Genomic DNA, 24,214 nt, shown 5'->3' on the forward strand with positions numbered 1-24,214 from the left:
AGAACTTAGTCATATGGCCACGTGCAGCTGCAAGGGAAACTGGGAAATACTGTTGCTATTTGGGCAACCCCATCCCAGCTACAGTCCTATAATTCTGTAATAGGAGGAAAACAGATTTTAATGAAGAGCTAGCATTGTCTGACACCCCTCTAGCCACTAGAATTCTGTGTTCATCATTCTCCTGTTATGCTCATCCCCACCCCAAGGGAGACAACTCCAAATTCCATCCAGGTGCTGCATCCAGCTCAGATTCTGGGATCTCTGGGTGACTTGCAATCATCTCCCTCAGACTCAGATTGGCTTTTTGTGGTCCAGCAACTCATTAACTCAAAGGAAGTCACTAACTTCTCCAACACCCAATAAACCATGGTCTAATAGAAACAGGATGATTATATGAGAACTTCTTGTTCTTTAGTATTCGGTGGCCCTTCCACTGCCATAAATCTTGGGGAGGGATAAGAAGAGAGGTTAATATTTTTGAAATCTCAAGGGAGATGCATTTAGGTAACTGGAAAAAACAAAACAAAACAAACCCCTGCTTTTTCTTTCTAGGAGAAAGTAGCCTTATACAGCAGAAAAGATATTTGGTGACAAAAGACATTCTATTTCATGGTATTTGATGGTGAGGACACTAGTTAAATAAGGGATTTCTGGAGCAAAGTGAGAAGAGAATCCAGAACAAAAGTAAATCGGAGCTTTTATTTTTAAAGAAAAATATGAACTTTTTGATTAGCTTGTCTTAAGATGACTATTGAGAGATTAATGACATTTTGATAATAAGAACCATATCAAAAAGACAGAACCACATCAAAAAACAAAAACACTTTTTTTAATTACTGAAAAATATATATAACTCTATCCTTAAGCTTCTTTCCCTTTATTCTCCCATTAGGATATGTTGATGTCCTGTGTTCCCCACTGTGTGTGTGCATGTGTGTGTGTGTTCATATAATTCAACCATATTTTGAACAGGAGACTTCCTGATGAAGCCAAATGATTTCCCAAACCAAAGATCTATTTTTAAACATATTTTAAAGTAGTTCAAATAAGGCAATAGCTAAAAGCAGTTCAACTAAAGTGTAAACTGTAAAGGCAGGAGCTAGGCAAAGAAAAGGGATGCAACAGAGAGATGAGAAATGGACAAAGGACTTGTGGCTAAATAAGTTGTAAAAATATTCTCATAAAGGAGACTATATATAGTGATTGAAGCCCAGGCCTGAAGCCAGACTGCCAGGTGTACCTACCTGTCTTTTCACTTACTTGCAAGTAAGTAACAACTTGATAGTACTTACTTGAAAGTACAAGTACTTTTTCTTACTTGATAGTACTTTCTCCATGGGGTTGCCAAGAGGATTATATGTGTGCATTCCCAAAAGATATGATCCATTCCCATTGTATCTTTTGCACCATATAAGGTAAACCCTTCAGAAATAACCCATTGGCCTGGGAAGGATACTTTCGGGGTGAGGTCACTAAGTCAAAACCAGGTCAGTAAGTCAAAACCCAGTGCTGGAATTATTGGCATCACATCATCTTCAGCAAGGTTGACTCAGGGGGTAGTATAAGGTGCACAGAGATGCATGGCATCGGTTACAACCCAGCTCTTCCAGAACCCCTTACACCTGTCAAAATAGACTCCTGGGTTGAATAAGCCCTGATTCTGACCCAGTATATGAAATCCTATATCCATTACATTGGTCTTTGCTGAATGATTTGAAAATTTTGTTACATTTTAAAAGTGGATATTTTATGTTTGTAATCACACAGGTAGCTGTGTGAGGAAAGTTCTTTTTCACAGTATTTTTATTTTTTTGAAATTATCTGTTTGTGTATCAGTCTTCTCTACTAAACTATAAGCTCCTCTAAGTAGGAAACTTAATCCCCTCACTCCCCACTGTGCCCCAGCGCCCAGCTCAGTGCATGGGTATTTTAAAGTAAATTTCTTCCCGTAGCACGGAACCAAAGATCCGATTTGTGGGGTTGGGGGTTGGCTTGGAGAGGTGGACGAGGGCCCGGGATGTGTTCTGACAGATCTCCTGAAAGACATGTTCTCCGCTTAAGCTTTTCAGCAAGACTTGCTTCAGGGTTGTTGGTGACAGTTTCCCTTCACCAGTAGGAGTCTGTCACTGTAAGACAACACCAGGAAGTTAAAAGTGAATGGGAAGGGTGGGTGATGGAGATTTCGGCCCCTAGGGTCTCCCCTGAGAGTAGCTGAGAGTGCGAGCAACTGCAGGTGAAAAACAGAGAGGCCATAGGGTTAATTATTTCTGCCCAGAGCAGGTTTGGCCCACGTTTTCTCCCCTCTGTGGGGGTAATGGGCGCTGCTGAGTGGGCGGTGTGTTGGCTGAAAGGAGGTGGAGCTGAACAGCCCCTCCACATTGGCTATTGCTGCTGTTTGTACTTTGTTGTTTTACATTTCTTTGCAAAGAGCTGAAAGTGCAGTGCCCTCCAGATCGCAGCCGAAGGATCTGCCAAGTGTTGGGGCAAAGGCAGCGAGGTCGGGCACCGCAGCAGAGCTCTCAGCTCTGGTTCTCAGCTCTGGGTCTTCCAGGCACAGGGCTCACTCATCCAAGGTGTAGTAGTTCCCGGTGGTCCACGAGGACACTGGAATCTGGGTTCCCCAAAGGCACCTGCTGCTGCAGAATTTATCTAAATGCTACGTTCAAGCTCTTCTTTGAAAGGTGTTAACTGATGTGTGCTTTCTGTCTTTTGTCATCCTTTCTTTAGGACAGGTTACACTGACCCAGCCCGGTGAAGATCTCTGGAGACCATGACCAAGAAAAGAATTGCTGTGATTGGGGGAGGAGTGAGTGGGCTCACGTCTATCAAGTGCTGCCTGGAAGAAGGCTTGGAGCCCGTCTGCTTTGAAGGGACTGATGACATCGGAGGGCTGTGGAGGTTTCAGGTAAATCTTGTTCCTTAATGCTTGGAGCTCTCGCCAAGCATTGAACCATTGCATAAGATTTTACCTCGTGTCAGGAAGTATGATGGGCTTCACAGTGATTAAACCTGCCAGACTTCAACCTGCTGACCTCCTCTCAGCAGCCATCACCTCAGGTTCTATGCAGGTTCCTCTTTCCCTATGCTGGCAGCAAAATGGGACGCAGGTATCACTCGTTTTGTCCTTTACTGATGTCTGTGAAAATGGCACAGAGATCATTTTCATTTACAGATCTTCCTTGATTTACAATGAGGTTACATCTTGATAAGCCCATCGTAAATTGAAAATATCCTGTTACAAATGTGTTTAATACACCTAATCTACCTCACACCATAGCTGAGCCTAGCCTACCTTAAACGTGCTCAAAACACTTACATTAGCCTACACACAGGCAAAATCATCTCACACAAAGCCTATTTTATAATAAAGTGTCGAATAGCTCATGTAATTTATTGAATGCTGTAGTGAACATGAAAAACAGAATGGTTGTTTGGGTGCAGAATGGTTGTAAGTCTATCAGTTGTTTACCCTCCTGATCCTTCCAGCTGACTGGAAGCTGCCACTGCCCAGCATCACCGGAGTATGTTACAAAATATCGCTAACCCAGGAAAAGATCAAAATTCAAAATTCGAAGTGTGGTTTCTATGGAATGTGTATCGCTTCTGAACCATTGTAAAGTCAAAAAATCACAAGTTGGGCACTGTCTGTAATGAGTTTTGCCGCTATCCAGAAAAGGGTAACAATCTTGGTAGGGGGGTGTAGCAGAATGGCAGGCATGTAAAGTGGTTGCTCTTGGTCTGCGTTCATCGGTAAGTGATCTAGAATACTGCTTACAACTCCTTCCAGGAATCCCCCTTTTCAATCTCTTCTAACCTTACTGTTTTTTTTTTCTTTTCTTTCTTACCTTCCTTCCTTCGTTGCTTCCTTCCTTCTTTACTTTAAACAATTCTCTAATGATTCTAGTGCTTGAATAGGATATAAAATCTGGCTGCCTTCCTTGCTTTGCACTTTTCCTTCACTTGAGAAATCAAAGCAGTAGTCCCGTCTTCAGAGAAGGGCAGAGGGCACCTGCAACTGGGTTTTCTTGTCCTTGCACAGACTCAGTTTTAAAGTTGAGTTGCTTTAATATGCACACCGAGTCCTGCAACTTGTTACTAACAGTTAAGGTATCTTCCTACTTAAATGATAGTTAAGCTTATTATATGTCAAAGAATATCACCCTCCTTAACTGATCTCCAAAGCAACATCCATTGGGTTTGCTTTTCAACTCACTTTTTAAGCCAGTGTTTTAAGTGTATTAAGGTGTCCAGATTTGTTTCATATTTCACAAAACGAACACGGTGCTGGCCAGCTACTTAAAAGTGGTTTCATTCGTTCATAGCATTCCTTAGTAGAACAGCAGTACAGTTGTTTTGCATCTGGGCTCCGTCTTGGGGACTAACTCTATTTGACAATCGTCCCTATTCGGATCTAGGGTGGATACTCCTTAGCACACCATGCATGCCTCGGTCATAATCAGTCTTGGGCATGGCTGAAAAGACTGTTAATTAATATTTTGTAATAAATAGGAAATTTTACTTTTGAAATCCAGCCACAGCATGGTGTAGACATTAAGAGCACGTCTGGGTTCAAATCCTACTGTGACCTTGGGGAAAACCATTAACCCTCTCTGTACCTCTGTGTTGTCATCTTTAAGAAGGAGATAATATTGGCACCCACTTCATAGTTATTGTGGGGATTAAGTGAATGAATACTCATGTCATCACTAATAACAGTGGCACAATAATTGCTAAACATCAGTTATTATTCAGTTGGCCTAGAGTGTGGCCCACACATTTGGTGTCTGGTAAGCATCCTAGCCAGGTCTGGCAACTACTGACCAGGCATGAAATTAGTGAAGGGTCCACCATCCTACCTGATTATCAGGTTTTATTTCCAAAGTGGTTTAAACTTCCTCTCTGTTAAAGACCCAATTTGGAGTGTTTTCTGATTATACTCTTGGCAAAACTTCAGCACCTTATAAACTGCTTTCTTGAAAATAAATAAGCTATATTTCATCATAATGCTCTGACTGCTGTTAAGACAGACCACATCTGTGTCTATTACATTATATACAACATACATATATTTTACATATATTATAAAGGCACACACAAACACCACTATATTTCTAGAGCCACGGGGGATGCCTGGCATATATTAGGCACCAAATATATTTACATTTTATAAATGAATCCTAGAGAAGCAAAATATCTTGGGTGGCTGCTTAGAATGCTTGTGAAATAGAGACCTTCATTCTCACATATTCCACAGTTACACAGTTGTGGAGCCTGAGGTATTATAAACATCCATTAATTGCAGATTAAACATGTTTTACATGCTGATGCTGGTTTCCTCAAGAATTGCCTCAGATCTGCTTTTCTGTGACCCCCTTGCTTGTTATTTGGAGCCTTCCTCTCCCCCATCCTACCCCCCCTAAATTTTCTGTAATTCATTGGGGGTTTCATATATAGGATCGTCCCAAGCACTTTGGAATGCCACCATTGCTACCGGGTGTCCAGTAAGCCACTGGCAACTCAGGGCTTCCATTTTCTCTTTCTTGTAACAGGTCTCAGGGACTCAATATAAATTTCTTTCTTCTTGATCTCCTCATTAAAGTTAGACCAGACTGATGGTGAAAAGTCGGTAGAAATGTGAGACATATCACTTTAATTTTCACACTACAATATTACTTTATGAACGAAATAGCTTAAAATGATAAATCTCTTATGAAATGCTGAGGTTTTAACGAGCATGTATTGCTGGAAAATAATTTTTAATATTCTTTAGTCAATCTGAATTTTAAAAATCCTTAAAGCATACCAAAGCAGTGCTTCTCCAACTTTAATGTGCACATAAATCACTGGAGCTTTTGCTGAAGTGTACATTCCGATTCATTAATCTGGGGTGGTGCCAAGATTCTATATTTCAGGCAAAGCCCCAGGTGATGTTGATGCTGCTGATCTGATAACTACAGTTCACGTAGTGAGGTTCTAAAGTGTATATGTGATACAAAGGTACCATATGGATACAATATAATGTAAAATGAGGCATATTTAGTACATTTTAATTTAAAATATAAAATTAAGTAATAAACACCCTTAGATGAATGGGTGTTTTTAATTCTTAAATATATCAACCCCCCCCCAAAAAAATACAACTGAATGGATACAAAAATACTTAAAAGAGGGTAACTGTAGAGCAGTGGCTGTCAGCTTTGGCTGCAACACTGAACAATCACTTGGGGAACTTTAACAAACTTTAACAAATACTGATACCAGTCCATCCAGATTCTGGTTTTATTGGCCTGAGTGCCAATAAAGCTCTCCACTAGCTATTTCTAATGTGCAGCCAACATGGAAACCTTTGCCCTTCAGCTTTTACCCCAGCTTTCCCAGGTGATTAATGAGGATGACATTGCATCTTTAAAACAAAATCGATAACAGTTCATTGAACAAACATTTCTGAAGCTCAGACTTTGTTAGATGGTGTGGAGATACAGAGTTATATAACCTCCTGCCACTGCCCTCAGGCATTCTGCAGTTTAGCTAAGGATGTATGGAGAAAGGACTTATGAGGTGGATGGGATAAACTCTGGTGCCCTGAGCTTTCCGGGGCCACCACACGACCTCTTACCAGCAGATCTCAACCTTGTCTACACATTAGACAAGAAGCAATTAAAACAGGGTCTCTGGGAGTAAGGACCAGGCATTAGTATTTTAGAGTTCCCCAGATGAGTCCAGTGTGAAGACAACGCTGAGAACAACAGTCCTAAGACAGCTTTTGTCCCACGGGATTCTGAGAGTCTGTCAAAGGAACAGAAGATCCACACTGTTCTCACTCCTCCCACTGAAGGGGAGTCATTTTTCTCCTTTCTTCTGCCCTTACTATTGCCTCCAGTCCCTTCAGTTCCAATTACACTACCCTACGTCCCTTGTTCTCTAGTTTCTCATATGAACTTCCTACTCAATGCGAGTCATGTGCTTAGGCAGGAATCAAGATACATCTCTAGAGGGCAGATTATTCACTGATGGTAGGAAATACTAAAATGCAGAAGCAGAAGCTTCGTTTTCCACTCACTGACCCAGTACTGCTCTGCCCTCACTCTCTTTTATAAAGCAGTGAGTTGACAGTGATGAACCCTACGTAGGGTCCAATCAGGTGTTTAGAAGGGCTTGAAGGTTTTTGTTGACACACAATAACACTTTGTTGTCTTAGTTGCTTGAAAAAGAATACAAATATATGATTATTGTCACAGGGGTAAGATCTGTGATTCATTTAGCTCAGTCATCCCAACACACCTGCTGTGGAAAGCATGGGTCTACTCCTTGTACTAAACTTTGAACCCGTGGATAACAGGGACAGACTTGTATTTTTTGGCATTAATATAGTGTTTTTATTACAGAGGGACTTCAGAAATATCTACTGAAAGAATGAATGAAGTTGAATTTAAAAGTTAGGAATGTGTCTACCCTTGCCCCTCAAACATCTTGGTTCCAAAAGGACCCTACCACTCATTAATTTAATTTTTTTTAAAAAAAACGTGCTATATACAAACAACATGTTTAAATAAACTTTGAATTTTGGAACTGTGTTAGATTTACAGAATCATTAGGAAGATAGTACAGAGTTCCCATATACCCCATGCCCAGATATTATTAACATCTTACATTAGTTTGATACATTTGTCCTAATTAATGAACCAGTACTGATACTTTATTATAAATTGAAGTCCATGTTTTATTCAGATTTACTTAGTTTTTTTTCCTAATGGCCTTTTCCTGTTCCAGGTGTTCCCATCCAGAACACCACAATGCATGTAGTTGTCATGTCTCCTTAGGCTCCTCTTGGCTGTGACAATTTCTCAGACTTGTTTTTGATGACCCTGACAGTTTTGAGGATTACTGGTTAGGTATTTTATAGAATGTCCCTCAACTGTGATTTGCCTGATGTTTTCATCATGGTTAGACTGGAGTTATGAATTTTGGGGAGGAAGGCCTTAGAGGTAAAGTGCTATTCTTATCACATCATATCAATGGTACATACTATCAAACTTATCACAATTGATTGATGTTAACCTTGCCGACCTGGCTTGAGATGCTGTTTATCAGGGTTTGCCACTGTAAAGTTGTTCCTTTTTTTCTCCCTTGTCATACTATACTCTTTGCAAGAAAGTCACTATGCACAGTCCACACTTAAGGTCAAAGTTGGCTATTCTAAGCCTCTTTTCTTTCCACATAAATTTTAGAATCAGTTTGTCAATATCTACAAAATAGCTAGCTGCGATGTTGATTGGGATTGCGTTGAATCTACAAATCAAGTTGGGAAGACTGACATCTTAACAATACTGAGTCTTCCAATCTATGAGCACAGCATATCTTTCCATTTATTTATATCTTTGATTTCCTTCTTCTGTGTTTTATGGTATCTGCATATAAGTCTCATACATATTTTGTTAGATTTTTCCTAAGCACTTAATTTGGGGGGTGTTATTATAAATAGTACTGTATTTCAAAGTCCAATTTTTCATTTCTGGTATATAGGAAAGTAAGTGACTCTTGTATATTAACCTTGTATCCTGCAACACTACTATAATTGCTTATTAGTTTCAGGAATATTTTTTTTAATTCTTTTTAATTCTTTGGGATATTGTACAGTCATATCATCTGTGAATAAAAATCATTTTATTTATTCCTTCCAAGGCTGTATACTTTTATTTCCATTTCTTATCTTATTACATTAGTTAGCATTTCTAGTACAGTGTTGAATAGAAGTGGTAAGAGAGGCTGTCCTTAACTTGTTCTCAATTTTATGGGGAAATTGCCCATTTTCTCGCTATGAAGTATGCTGTTAGCTGCAAGTATTTTGTAGATGTTCTTTATCAAATTGAAGATATTTCCCTCTATTCCTAGTTTGCTGAAGGTTTTTAACATGAAGGTGTAGTATAAACAACATTTCTACAAAAATAAAAGAAAAAATCATACCTCCTTAATAAATCAATTTGTTTTTCCTACTTTCAAGTTTTATTGATTTAAAATAAATAAAATATACTCATATAACAGGGGAGACATTATATAATGTGTAATTATATAAATATGGGTAGACATAGGTATACAGTTGCCCTAGGCATACATAATATTATATACTCGGTGATTAGAATGTGACTTGCATTTTGTCATATTACTTTTTCCAGTTAAAGTTATATCATAGGCCATTTTCAATGTTTCTACACAGATTTCAAAATAATAGTTTTAAGTATCTCCAAATTCAATCTCTATAATTCACTCATTAATTCACTTCAAAGCATTTATTAAGCATCCACTATATATGAGGTACTGTTTTGATGATAGAGCTACAAAAAATAAGACACAAATCCTACTTTTGGGTACCTCATAGTCATGAAAACAAATGCAGAATATCACGTGTTCTAAGTTGCCTTGATGGCAATATGAGCGGAGAGCTTTGGCAGCTTGGAGGTTGAATGGGGCATTTAACTCAGTGGAGAGAACAAGAAATATTTCTCCAAAGAAGTGACATTTGATGTGACTCTTGAATGATAGATAGGAATTTTCCAAATGAAGAAGCTGTACTGTAGTGTTACAAAAGTTTGAAGTTGTGAAAGAGTCTGGAATGTTTCAACAAAAATTTAATGACTCAGAAGCTTGAAATTAACTGAGGAGAGCACTAAGTGAAGATAAAAAGGTAGATTGGGATAGATTGTGAAATATGCTGAGTTTCAAAATAAGAAATTTGCTTTTCCAAATGGAATCAGTTGAAGCCCATTAAGCAGTGGGGTGACAGGATCTGCTTTGAATTTAGCAGGATACTTAAGGAGTGGTGTGGAAGGTAAATTCTTCATCATATTGAGATACCATAATTTTCTAAACCCTCTTCCTATTGGGGGAGGGGGGCATTTTAAGTGGTTTCTAATTAATAGATATTTTAAATACTATAAAATGAATATCTCTATGCATTTGGTTTTATATTATTTTCAATTTTCCTTACAACAAATTTTTGTGAATAAGATTAAAATATCTTATTCAACTGTTTTTAAATGAACTTTGATGTATTTCATTAGTTTGTTATGCATTATGTAAATTTACTTCCTTTTTCTATATGCACCTTTCTCAATATAATTCAACATACATCTATTAAATATCTACTACGTGCTATTTATAATTTTATATGCTGTGGGAAAGAGCATGAATACAAGTAAAGGGGCCTACAATCTAGCTGGGGAGATAAGGAATAGACTATAAGACATTATGGAGGTCTTTGAATCCTAAGCTGAAAAATATACACTAGAGAAAATGGGGCAGCATCCAAAATTTTAATTGGGGCAGAGATACAACCATACCCTAGAAAGAACACTTTGGTTGAAATAGGTAGGATAGATTGGAAGAGACTTGTAAAAACACCATTAGCAGCCAAAGGGAATGAGATCTTGAAGTATGGGGCAGAGAAATGGGAATGATCAATTCAGGATTCTGAAACTGAAAATTTCTTCTCTAAAAATGGGAGGAAAATCATCTCTAATGTGGGCAAAGCCAGTGAACACTCTCCTTTGTGGCCATTCAATGTTCAGTAACATCCATATATCTTTTTCTGGAATAAAAAGAGAAGAGGGGGCCCAAATTGGTTAAGGTAATTTTCCATAATCAAAACAATTTTTAAAAAATATAATAGAGTTGAAAAGTCATGGTTTGTGATATCTCAGTGACAGACTAATATAACAATCTGGGTAGATACTGCTTTATTTTATGTGATCACTACAACAACCCCATGAGGTAGTTAGTAGAAGTTTTTGAGGAAGCAAAGAAGTTAACCTTGCTGGGGAAAGAACAGTGAACTGGGGTTTGATATCAGCTAGAGCAATGCTTCTCTGCTTTCAGATGCATCTGAAACACTTGAGGATCTTGTTAAAAGGCAGATTCCGATTCAGTAGGTCTGGGATGGGGCCTAAGATTCTGCATTTCTAACAATCTTCCAAGTGACGCCCCTGCTGCTAGTCCACAGATGCTACTTTAGGTAGCAAGGATCTGGAGCAGTGGTTCTCAAAATTACAGTGAATTTTGTTGGGCATTAAATGGTTCTGAGACCAATTCCAATGTGTGTGTGCGTGGTCCCCAGACACCAGCAAACAATTCTCAAACACTAACAGGATGTCCAAGGATTCAACTCAATTCTGATGCCTATCTAACCAGAGACAGTGTCAGATTCCACAGATCGAGGGCTCAGTTCCTCAACCCCACTTTAGACACCAGTCATAAGTCCTGGTTATTACCTGGGCTTCTGACCAACCAGCTACAGATTGGAGGTTCCAATGACCCCTTCCTTGGATTTGGACTTCAGATGCCAGTCTCACGTCCAGGTTGTTTTTTACCTATACTTCTGACCAACTGACTATAAATCAGAAATTCCCATGATCACCCCCATCCCCACCCCTTGGTTTGATTAATTTGCTCACAGAACACAGGAAAACCATTTACTCACTAGGTTACCGGTTTGTTGTAAAAGAATATAATTTAGGAACAGGCAAATGAAAGACATACATAGGGAAAAGGACACTGAGCTTCCATGCCGTCTCCAGGCACACCGCTCTCCCCTAATCTCTTTGGTTCACCAACCTGGAAGCTCCCTGAACCCCACTCTTTTAGGTTATTATAGAGGCTTCATGACATAGGCATGATTGATGATATCACTGGGCATTGGTTATTGATTCAACTTCCAGGCCCTGTCCCCGCCCCAGAGATCAGGGGATAGGCAACTGAAAGTTACAACCCTCTAATTACAGGGTTTGCTCCATTGGTAACCAGCCCCCATCCTTAGTTGCTTTCTAAAAGTCAGCATATTAACATAACAAAGGGTACTTTTCATCATTCTCAACACTTCGGAAATTAGGAGAGTTTTGGGAGCTCTGAGCTAGGAACTGTGGAGAAAGACCAAATATATATGAGAAATATATTTTGACCATCTGGATGAGCAAATATATATTTCCTATAAATCACAATATTGCAGGCATTTAGCTTATTTCATTTTTATGTTATAAATAATGCTATCATTAACATCCCTTAACATAAATCTTTGTCTACAATGCTGAATCTTTCTTTAAAAGGCTAAGTTGCAAGGATTTCATATTCTTGTCACATTGCTGTCCAGAAAACATTGTACTAAGATCTCATTTCACCTCATTTTTGCTAACACTGAGTAATTGTCTTTTAATTTAGTAAAAACGAGGTAAAATGAGAACACATAGTGGACAGGATGTAAGTTAGTACAGTGTTTCCTGGAGAACAATGTGGCAAGCGTATGAAACTTTTGAAACTTCCCTAGGCTTTGAAATATATATACTATTTAAAAGACTATTACTCAGATGGGCAGTCTCACTTGGAGTCTTATGTCATGGCAATCAGGTGACAGCTGGGACTGGACGTGTGCTATGACCCCTCTGCTCACATATTTAGAACGTCGGCTGGGATAACTAGAACTTCTGGGGGCTGGCTGCACATCTCTCTATCCCAAACATGCTCTTCATGTGGCTAGCTCAGGCTTCTTCACAGGATGGTGGTCTCAGGGTAGCTGGACATCTTATGTGGCTGCTGATTTCCACCAGAGCAAGCTTTCTAAGAGACCCAGACAGAAGCTGCAAGACTACCTATCACTTAGTCTTGGAAGCCATTCAGTATCATTCCAACTGCATGCTGTTGGTCAAAAGCAAGTCATAAAGACAACTTAGATTCAAGGGGAAGAGACTGCACGAGGGCACAAATACTGGGAGATGTGAAGGGTTGTGGGGAGGGGACTTTTTTTTAATTGGCATTTCTTTCAGAAAACTTTTTCAAATGTTTGTTGGCTGTTTATAAACCATGACCTTAATTCTCAAGTTGCTATGAATGCTTTTTATTTACTGCAGGAAGAACCTGAAGAAGGAAGGGCCAGTATTTACAAGTCAGTGATCATCAACACTTCTAAGGAGATGATGTGCTTCAGTGACTATCCCGTCCCAGATCACTATCCTAACTTCATGCATAACTCCCAGATCCTGGAGTATTTCAGGATGTATGCCAAAGAATTTGACCTTCTAAAGTACATTCGGTTTAAGGTAGGGAATTTTGTGGGTATCTCTGTGTTCGGAGTTTCAAGTAAATGAATAACTGTTCTCATTTACCAGTGCTTATGTATAGATTGGTTTGATATGCTCATGTATCTATTCTATCCAGACAGATTCTACTCTATGTCTTCTCTATGTCTGAAAATATTCATGGAAAGGTCCCTCTTCTATGTATTTTGACTGCAGATCCAGGAAGCCACCTTCATTTCATTGCCTTCATTCTATATCATTTGATTACAATAAAACAATGAGGGGAACTGACAGGCATGGGAACTTCAAAACCTTCTGTTTCCACAACTTGCTGCTTAGCCCTTTTATACTTTCTGAAGTACTTTCCAGTGCATTATTTATGTGATCACAACAACCCAGTGAAGTAGGTATTGAAAAGTTATGAGGGAACAAATAAGTTAACTCTGGTGTAGAGGGAGGAACACTGAATTGGGAAGCAAAAACTTGAGTTTTAGTCTTTGCTCTACCACTAATCAACTTGTGACTTCAGACAAGTAAGTTCCTCAATGCCGATGTGTCTTAAGTTTATTTGTAAAACAAGATTATTGTACTAGATCACTTCACTGGTTCCTTCCTGCTGTAAAGTCTTCTGTGATATTCCTATCATTCTAAACCATGACCATAAAAGAATCAATACTTCTGACAGCTGGCAAAAAGCCCAAATCTTCTACCTTCTGATCATTCTACTAAATCATGCCTTTTTCTGTTTAATGACAAAATTAAAATGGCAATATCCAGTGACGACTTCCAAAGTCAGTCATTTACAGCCTAGTGGTCCTTCTCTTCACTTCTTTAAACACTTACTGTGTTTAAACACTTTAAACAAACAGGTTTGTTACCATACTAAGCAGTGAAGACAGAAAAACAAAAAAAAAACCAGTGATTTCACAGTCTAGTTAAGGAGATAGAAAAATGAAGAGAAATTTCATTGTAAACATAATTATAAAAATAAAGAGTTAGAGTGATAAATGCCACTGAAATCTATACATTGCAGCTCAGAGGAGGGACACAGCCCATCAGGGCATGAGGCATCAGACACCAGGGAAGTTTTCTTAGAGGAGATAATACCAAGCTGAATGTTGAAGGGTGAGTTTCTCCAAATGAAGAAAGAGTAAAAGGATTATTCAGGCAGAAGCACCGGCCTGTGTAAAAGTAAGAACATGATAGAGAGGAACTATAAGTAGTATATGATGTCTAGGTATACAAGAGGGGTATCTCTGTTAGTCAACCAAGACATTATGGCATAAACCCTAGAAGCACAGGAACACATTCTTAATGTTTCCTTAACCTGGGTAGAGTAACCTATATTTATTATTATTTTTTAAAGCTAAAAATTGTGCCACTGACTATCCCATCTCACACCTTCTTTCTTTATAGTTACTTGTAAAATGGGCATTTATGGGAGTCAGAGAGGTTCATTTACATAAAATATGAGCCACTGAGATGTTTCTCTACTCTATTAGGAAAGGGAGCCCTCTAGCTCAGTCACAAGTTTAAGGCCAGACAGTGAGAACAGGACTTGCGGTAAGAAGGCATCAGAGGGTCTCAGGATATCTGGGGGTATGGGGAGGAATAGGCATTTCGTGCATGGAGTGTCTCAGAAGCACAAGAGAAGCCCAAACTTTATTCAAGTATCACATTGCCCTAGGGTATGGTCCAGAGAACTAGTAATTTGCACTTTTCTAGAAGCAGTGGAGAGTGCAACATTAGTCTGCCAACTCTGTTTTATTTAGCTTGCTTCATGGAAGTTTTCTCACTCTGACCACAGCCCCAAACAAAAAAGTTCTGATTTGTGGAATATGAAAATGAAATACCCCTGCATGAGGCCTGTTAGGCGGTAGCAGCCCTTTGTTTACCCTCTGCAAGGAGAGTCCTGTCAGGGAAGATGTCCACTATATGGGCTGTGGTTATAGTGCCCTGTGGCTACCCCTTTTCTCTTTAGACCACTGTGTGCAGTGTGAAGAAGCAGCCTGATTTCTCCACTTCAGGCCAATGGGAGGTGGTCACGGTATCTGAAGGGAAAAAGGAGGTGAATGTCTTCGATGGAGTTATGGTTTGCACTGGCCATCACACCAATGCTCACTTACCCTTGGAAAGCTTCCCTGGTAAGTAGCCTACAAGGAAGGAAGACACTTGAACTATGCCTGTGACCTGATCCCTAAAGAATGGGAGGAATGTGGTCTGAGTGATTCCTATCTTGGGATGAAATAAAGCTTATCCTAATTCTGCATATTCTTCTGAAAAGTGATGGCGTAACTTGTATTAACGCTATTTAGGAGGTAGAGATACCAGTAATTTGGGGGACTAGAGGAAAATTAGAAGGCTCTATATTTAGTTTTACAATAATTTTAGTTTTTTAAGGATAAAAGTTGATCTGCATTAGATTGAATGAGGGAATTTTTCTTTTTTAATTTTTATTGGAGTACAGTTGATTTATAATGTTGTGTTAGTTTCTGCTGTACAGCAAAGTGAGTCAGTTATTCATATAAATATATCCACTCGTTTTTAGATTCTCTTCTCATATAGGTCATTACAGAGTACTGAGATGAGTTCCCTGTGCTATACAGTAGGTATTTATCAGTTACCTATTTTATATATAGTAGTGTGTATATGTCAATCCCAGTCTACCAGTTAATCCCTCCCCCACACCTTTCCCTCCTGGTAACCATAAGTTTGTTTTCTACATCTGTGAGTCTATTTCTGTTTTTTAAATAAGTTCATTTGTACCATTTTTTTTAGATTCCACATATAAGCAATATCATATGATATTTGTCTTTCTCTGACTTACTTCACTCAGTATGACAATCTCTAGGTCCATCCATGTTGCTGCAAATGACAGTATTTTGTTCTTTTTTTATCGCTGAGTAATATTCCATTGTATATATTTACCATGTCTTCTTCAACCTGAATGAGGGCTTTTTTAGCAATTGAGGAAACAGAAATATTGAGTTTCTAAGGAAGAAAATAAAGCTTAAAGAAAGAGCTTAATTAACAGTCTTTGACCTGGATTTTCATTCTTTGGGGAAAAAAGCACTCTATGTATACTTTAGAGTATATAAGAACATATGTACTCCAATTGGAATGGAAGTAGGTATTTACAGATGATGAAAAGAGGGGGTGGGGGATGGGCAAAATAGGTGAAGGGGATTAAGAGATAGAAGCTACCAGTTATAAAATAAAACAGTCACAGTGTTGTAATATACAGCACAAGGAATATAGTCAAAAGACTGTAATATTATAATAACTTTGTATGTTGCATAATCTATATAAATATCAAGTTACTATGTTGTACATCAGAAACTGATATAATATTATGTCAACTATACTTCAATAAAAGAAAAATAAACAGGATGAAAAGACAAAAGAGAATGGAGGTTTTCTGAAGCAGTTTGGATTTGTGAGTCCACAGGTCCAAAATACTAACAGATCCTGAGTTAAGCAGACTACTTATGATAAGGAAATCACAAGGTTCCACTCTTAGGCTACGGGAAAAGGAAACAGGCAAAATATTCAGAAAGGCAACAGTGCACCTGAGTAAAAGCAGAACATATGGAGAATATATGCATAAACTCTACACACTGCAAAAAAGTGAATGATTTAACAAATTATATCAGATAAACCATCACCCAATAATTATTTTCCCTTCTCTTGTAGGAATTGAGAAGTTCAAAGGACAGTACTTCCATAGTCGAGATTATAAGAATTCAGAGAGTTTCACTGGAAAGAGAGTCATTATAATTGGCATTGGGAATTCTGGAAGCGATCTGGCTGTGGAAATTAGCCACACAGCCAAGCAGGTTTGAATTAGTAAATTATTTACTTTGCTTCACCAAGGAAGCTGCAGGTGGACCCAGCAGAGTGTACGGATACCTGCACACAGCCCATCAGTGCCAATGGCAAATGCAGGGCTTGGTTTCACTGCCTCAGTTGGCAACATTATGATTGATGATGTGATGGAGCCAAGGTTACAAGTTAGATTCCCATCATTCACTTGGCCTCACACTAAGGAATTTGGACATGACCACAAACTGTGCTCATAATCTCACTCAGCTGTCTCTTCAGTGTGCTTCTGGCTCTGAAGAAGACCAGGTGATTGCTGGGAGAGCTTGTTAGAATGCAGCATTCAGAGTGTGGATCACCTGTTGGCCAGTAGAAGTGATAATGCTCTTACCTGAAGGAAAGTGTACTCAGTCATTGAAAGCTTTTCACTAATAGGATGTTGGAGGAATTTTCCTCTTCACTCTTCATCACTTCCCGAATGGAAAAAAGAAGTCTAATCCTTCTAGAGACAACATGGGTATCAGTATGAAAAGCATCCACATTGTAGCACAGGCAAGCAGCTCTCCCCAGCCTTTGCATACAATTAGGTAACACAGAATAACATTCACACTAAAGCAATTTCTATGTCCTTGAGGTTTTTTGGTTTGTTTGTTCTGTTTTTTGTATCATAGCTTTTGAACTGTGAAAAAAGTATCTTAATTATAAATTCCTAGAAAAAGACATCATTGATATATTTTGTTATTCACGTCTTTATTGAATCGTAACTTTGTTGGCAATAAGTAAATGCGTGATTGTTCTTCAGTAACTTTAATTAAGCTGTGCTTCTCCACAATTGTTTTAAAATTATTATTTTTTTTAGGGTTGGCATTTATTTTAATTTATTTTTTAACATCTTTATTGGAGTATAATTGCTTTACAGTGGTGTGTTAGTTTCTGCTGTATAACAAAGTGAATCAGCTATACATATACATATATCCCCATAACTCCTCCCTCTTGTGTCTCCCTCCCTCCCACCCTCCCTATCCCACCCCAAATAGAAGTTTAATGCCACAACTTTGTGAAATGAACTTTACCCACAAACTCCATTCCATAACACTTCTTCTCAGATCTATCCCCATCTATCACCACAAAACTAATTTTATATATTACTCCATGAATTAATTCAACAAGCATTTATTAGGAAATAGGTATATAAACAATAAAGGGTATGGGTGCTATGATAAAAGAATGTACCAGGTATGTGGTGGGGACCGAAGGCATGAGCTTTCTTTAATACCATTGGCTTGTTAAATGGTCAGTTATAGAGGAGCTGGGCCTTACAAGCACTGAGGAATTGTAAATTGCCAAAGAACAAGGCAGCAAGAGCGGGTGGAGGTAAGGTGGTTGTGTCTGAGAAAGCTTTGTGACCTATGTATTATTGACACTATTTTATACATAGAGAACTTTTTAAATGAAGCTCTGAGCATTTATATTACTCATAACCTATATTTAAAAAGTTATACACACTGCACACAAAACCATTTGATTTCTAAGACTACACACAGGCTCTTTCAACGGTGACATGTAAAAGTGCTTATTTATGATAGCAGTTAAGGTCACCTTGGGTGAGAATGTATGTATGAAGTACATGATTATCCCTCTGTAGACAGGTCACCTTTTAACATGAGGGCTTAGACAAGAGACCATAAAACAATGTACTTATATAGCTTACAACCCTGGAAAATATCTCCAGCGAGTTTTATAATCTAGAGGAAGTGATGCTTTTGCCAGGTAGTTGAATACCAAACTTTTAGTACGTGGACTTTAGCCAGCAGATAACACAGAAAGACAGACCAGTTCCCTGTTGTGCTACTTGCAATCTTCAGTTTTTCCCTTAAATAAATGATGAAACATTACTTAAGCACAGACTTCAGAGTCAGTTAGACTTAGGTTGGAAATTCAGCTCTATCATTTAGTAGCTATATGATCTCAGGCAAGTTATTCATCCTCTCCATGCTTCTCATCCATAAAATGGACATAACAATACCTACTTCAAGAGGTTGTTGTATTGATCAAATAAAAATACAGATAAAGGACCTAGTACAGTGACTGACAGGTTACAATTCTCAATAAAAGGAAGTGATGCTGATGATAGGCTGGGGACTAAAGGATGTATATGCTCTACCTCCCACCTTGGAGAAAACACATTTGGAAAGATAAAAGATAAGAATATATAATATTAAATATCAGTATAGATGATACGTTTTTTCTAATACTGCAAACAATATCAAAGGCAAAAAAAAGACAGAAGATTTCAGATCAAATGATGTCCAGTTGCTTTCAGCTTTACAGTTGCATGATTTTAAATGAGTTGGACAGGTGACAAGTACTAGAGAAGTTCAGAAGATGGAGAGAAAGTTATCAGCCAGAACAGTCAGTGGTATCTTCATGGAGGAGGCAGACTTGATCTGGATCTGAAAAATGAATAGGCTTTGGAGAATGAAGGGGATAGGGGGCTTTTCAGGGAGGCATAATGACATTAAACAGAAATGCACTGGTGGTTGGGAGCAAGACATAGTCTTGGTCAGTGACTACACCAATTTAATTGTAAGCTTAGTGTTTGAGAAGAAAATGGCAGGAAATTTAAAAATATATATATTGCCAGGGAATAAAAAGCCAGACTAATGAGTTTGAAGTTCATCTTGAAGAAACTGGGTTCCCATTCCTTCAGAGAAATAAGTCAGAGAATGGCAAAAACAAACATTTTTTCCCCATGCCTCAGGTTTTCCTCAGCACCAGAAGAGGGGCTTGGATCTTCAATCGTGTCGGAGATTATGGATATCCTTTTGATGTGTTATTCTCTTCTCGATTTAAATATTTTATGAAGAAGATTTGTGGTCAAACATTAGCAAATATATTTTTGGAAAAAAAGATGAACCAAAGGTTTGATCATGAAATGTTTGGCCTGAAGCCTAAACACAGGTATGTTCCCAGGCTGGGAGGTGGGCAGTAACAGCCAAGGCAAAGAATAAGGACTGTTCACATAGGCTAATAGTAGGGTTACCTCTATGTTTACATTAAGCAAGTCCACAGAATCTGAGATTAGATTTCTACCTTTCCCCCACAGAAGTCCAAGATCTACTGGTCTGTAATTTTCAGGCTATAATTCTCCTTGGCATTAACCATTTTATCATTCCCCGAGGTACCAGTTCTTTTTACATGATGCCCAATAGCAACAACAAAATGGTAGTAGCGGGCAATGCATCATTCATTCATTCATTCATCCAACAAACAACTGAGCATCTGTTATGAGCCAAGCATTATACTGGCATGAGAATACTGAGACTAAAGACCTAATAGTAATAGTAATACTAATAACACTGTACCTTTTTGAGGACTTAATATAAGACAAGCACGGTTTTAAATGAGTTACACGCATTATCTCATTTAATCCTCACAACAGCCCTATAGGTTGGTACTATTTTGATCTCCATTTTGCAGATATAAAAACTGACACTTAGAGAACCTAATTTGCCCAAGATCACACAAGTAATAAATGACAGACTTGAGAAATGGATATTTCCTTTAATACTCTAACAAGAAGATAGACAATAGAATATGATAAAGAAATGCATGGAGTGCTACGAGAGTATGAAAGATAGGAGTTCTCACACAGCCTAGAAGGTAGACTGTGACAGCATTTCTAGAAGCTGATTTTAAATGCTGTTTTCCCCTCCAGCTTTTAATTTTTTTAATGTTTAGATTTACTTGCTATAAAATAGTAAGTACAATGAGCACCCATATACCCTTCACTTAGATTCACCTATTATTAACGGTTTACTATATTTGCTTTTTCCCTCTCCCTCTCTCTGGAGATGGATAGATACACACATATATAGCTTCCATATATACATACATATATTCATAAATTTTTTCTGAAACATTTGAGAGTAAGCTGCAGTCAATACCACACTTTACCCTACATTCTTTAGCATATATTGCCTAAGAAAAAGGGCATTCTTCTACATAAACATAATTATCACACTTAGTAAATTTAACATTGATAAAATACCATTATCTAATATAATGCATATTCAAATTTTCCAAATTGTTTCAATAATATTTGTAGCTTATTTATTTATTTGTTTGGCCACACTGCATTGCTTAAAGTTTGCAGTCCTAACACTGGAACGCCAGGGAATTTCCTGTAGCTTTTATAGTTTTAAATCCAGGGTCCTGTCAGGTATTACACCATTGTATTTAGTTGTCATACCTCTTTAATCTCTCTTAATCTGAAATAAATCTCCATTTTCTTGACATGGGTTTTTTTTTTTTAAGAATTCAAGCCATTTGTTTTGCAGAAAGTCTCTAAATTTGGACTTTCATAGCTGTTCTTCCTTTATTATATTTAGGTTAAACAATTTTGGTGTGAGTATCCATAGGTTATGTTGTGCCTTCTTGGAGGATCATATCAGGAGCCATATGATAGCAGTTTATTGCATATTAATGATGTAAAATTTGACAACTTGGATTAGGTGGTCTACCAGGTTTCTCTTTTGTAAAGATTTTTTTTCCTTTGAAACTAACCAGTGGGGTGATACTTAGAGACTGTGTTCCCCAAACTCTCAGCCATTTATTTCACCCAATTATGGAAACTGTAGCATCCATAAGTTTGGTGATCACAAAATAAATTGAGGCTTTATAGAATAATAAGATATAGTCAAACAAACCAGGTAAGGAAGTAGCATTCTAATTATAAATACAAGGTCTTGGAATAGCAAAAAATACATTATGCTCTGAGACCTGAACATAGTTTGGTTTGGCTGGACTACAGGCAAAGATGGAAGAGTGACTGAGTATATCTCCTGGTTCACTGGGCAGATATATGAAAATATTTGTGTGCTCTGCTAAATAAAAAGTTTAGAATGAAGACAGCCCACAGCCACTGAAAGATTTTAAGCAGGTGAGTGACACAATAATAAATACATTTTGGAACAATCACTCCAAAAATGATGTAGAAGATAGACTGAAAGGGGATGGAGCAGGAGGCGCTAGAGACAGCTGTAATGGCCCAGGTGAAACAGCATAAGTAAAACTATCCTGGGGGTGTTAAGAGGAGAAAGCGTGGCCTTGGTGACCAGATGTAAGACTCACAGTTTTGTGGCTTGGGCAACAATGTGGATGGTAGTACTGTTAGTGAACAGGAGTAAGTTTGGAGAGAAAGATGAAATGATGAGGTTGGAATGAGAACAGAATCTGTACCTAAAGGTTTGCATCAAAGAATTACTAAATGCAGCAAACCAGTAATACTGTTTAAACATATCTTGTTCCTAAGAAGAGGCCAGCTCTGTCTGAACATGATGGGCTGAGGATTCTCAGAGCCTGTTAACACAGGGTCCAGGATTCACACTGCTTTTAGAAAGGTCCAAGATTCTGCACCTTATCCTATGTTATTTCAAGGAAACACTACTTACCATGCCTAGAGTATCTCAAGGGAGTTCATAAAAAAACATTTGATATAAATCCTAAAATCCTAGGCTGTGTGACCTTGGGCAAGCCACTTAACTTCTTCAGGCCTCAGTTTCCTCGTCTATAAGACCTGGATAATGACAACTGTCCTGCCTCCTTCAGTGGGTTTGCGTGAGACTCAAATACGTTAATGTATGTAAAAACTGTTTATAACTGTAAGTCACTATACACATGCAATTTATTATATCTTTTGGAAAATGATGGTCCAAGCCTGGCTCTTGGGCCTTTGAAGAGGAAAAGGGATTCAACAGAATGCTGATAGTCCAGTTCTGCAGATTTCTTGACATATGGGTAGAAGCTACTAGACTGTGGCCTTATATCACTGAGAGCATTATCAGTCCTTGAGAAACTATGCACGTACTCATCAAATAAAACAATCCTTCCCTCACTTCTCCAACAGCTTCTCTTTCAATGCCATCCAGGGTCCAGCTTGTACTCTGAGATCCTTACCTTTATCAAGCTGGTATACATTAGACCTTTCCCAAATTTCATGAATAAAGGGAGACTATTGGCATATTGATTAACCACCTCAATCAAAATAGAATTTTACTTACATGGTAATGATCTTTCCCTCTCATGATCTCTCTTGATTTCTCCTTCTTTATCATCATTCACAGAGCTCTGAGTCAGCATCCAACGATAAATGACTTTCTGCCAAATTGTATAATTTCTGGCTTGGTGAAGGTGAAATCAAACGTGAAGGAATTCACAGAGACAGCGGCCATATTTGAGGATGGCTCCAGGGAGGATGACATTGATGCTGTTATCTTTGCTACAGGCTATAGCTTTGCCTTTCCTTTTCTTGAAGATTCTGTCAAAGTAGTCAAAAACAAGATATCCCTGTATAAAAAGGTCTTCCCTCCTAACCTAGAAAAGCCAACTCTTGCAATCATAGGCTTGATCCAGCCCTTGGGTGCCATTATGCCCATTTCAGAGCTCCAAGGACGCTGGGTCACTCAAGTATTTAAAGGTAAGTGACCATGCAAGATGACTACCGAATTACTTAGTGGTTTGTTTAATTATGTTTATGTTCTTGCTTATAAATAGCTGAGACAGCATGTATGATTGTAACAGTGCCTGGTACAAAATTAGTGCTCAAAAATTAATTTTTGAGGGAATATAAAGTAGTAACTTATAACCATGGACATATAGCAGAATCTACTAGGAAGTTTTCCAAAAATAGGCATGCTTTGCCTGGTGGTGTTTATTTAATAAGTCTCAAGTGGGGCTTACATAAAATTGTTGAGAAAATGTTCCCCAGGTGATTCACACATGCACTCCAGATTAAAATCCACTCATCTAGATTTCAGACAACTGATACATATTTGTGAAGCAAAAGAATTTAATCTTCTTTCATTATAGTTAGAGAAAGTCACATATAGAAGTGCTGTGATTTCATTTCAGACAAAAATTAAGAGCTGGTTAAAGACTAGTCCAGAATGAAGAAGATTCAGCCACTCAAAGTCTTACTTTCCCCCCTTTATGTTCCCTCTTTCAGAAAGTTTTGGCTAGGAAAACATGAGAAAAAACTTTGGGGTTTGGGATAGTAGGCTCAATATGAATCAGCAGAATGATGTGGCTTCCAAAAGACTTAACTATATCTGTCATCATTAAAAAACTGTAATGTCCTGGAATTTACTACTGTTCTTCCCTGAACTGGTGAGACCACACCCACAGACATTTTAAAAGTGAAACTGGAGTACATTAAAAGGAGAGAGACAAGAGTGGTTAAGGGATTTGAAAATGTGCCATTTGAAGTACAGCTAAAGGAGCTGGAGAGGTTTGGCCTGGAGAGGATAAGATTTAGGGGAGATATGGAAGTTCCC

General features: G+C 38.2%; 1 protein-coding gene and 1 long non-coding RNA gene across 2 annotated transcripts in view; one reads left to right on the forward strand and one right to left on the reverse strand.

Annotated features, from left to right (window-relative positions):
* Nucleotides 1-2,593: 2,593 nt before the first annotated feature.
* FMO5 (flavin containing dimethylaniline monoxygenase 5) overlaps nt 2,594-24,214 on the forward strand; it is a 36,904-nt gene continuing 15,283 nt past the window's right edge. The window contains exons 1-6 of the mRNA XM_033860553.2: nt 2,594-2,905; nt 12,894-13,082; nt 15,043-15,205; nt 16,755-16,897; nt 19,642-19,841; nt 23,006-23,358. Of these exons, the coding sequence (XP_033716444.1) occupies nt 2,771-2,905; nt 12,894-13,082; nt 15,043-15,205; nt 16,755-16,897; nt 19,642-19,841; nt 23,006-23,358 (1,183 nt within the window). The 5' untranslated portion in view covers nt 2,594-2,770. The remainder of the gene's footprint in view (nt 2,906-12,893; nt 13,083-15,042; nt 15,206-16,754; nt 16,898-19,641; nt 19,842-23,005; nt 23,359-24,214) is intronic.
* The window catches only part of LOC117313150 (uncharacterized), a 39,749-nt gene continuing 25,829 nt past the window's right edge, over nt 10,295-24,214 (reverse strand). Inside the window, exons 2-5 of the long non-coding RNA XR_004527611.2 lie at nt 22,943-23,199; nt 17,272-17,382; nt 15,889-16,015; nt 10,295-10,585 (exon numbers count right to left, since the gene is read on the reverse strand). This is a non-coding gene — a long non-coding RNA (uncharacterized lncRNA). The remainder of the gene's footprint in view (nt 10,586-15,888; nt 16,016-17,271; nt 17,383-22,942; nt 23,200-24,214) is intronic.

Source organism: Tursiops truncatus, chromosome 1 (assembly GCF_011762595.2).
Source record: "Tursiops truncatus isolate mTurTru1 chromosome 1, mTurTru1.mat.Y, whole genome shotgun sequence".
Classification (NCBI taxonomy): Eukaryota; Metazoa; Chordata; class Mammalia; order Artiodactyla; family Delphinidae; genus Tursiops; species Tursiops truncatus.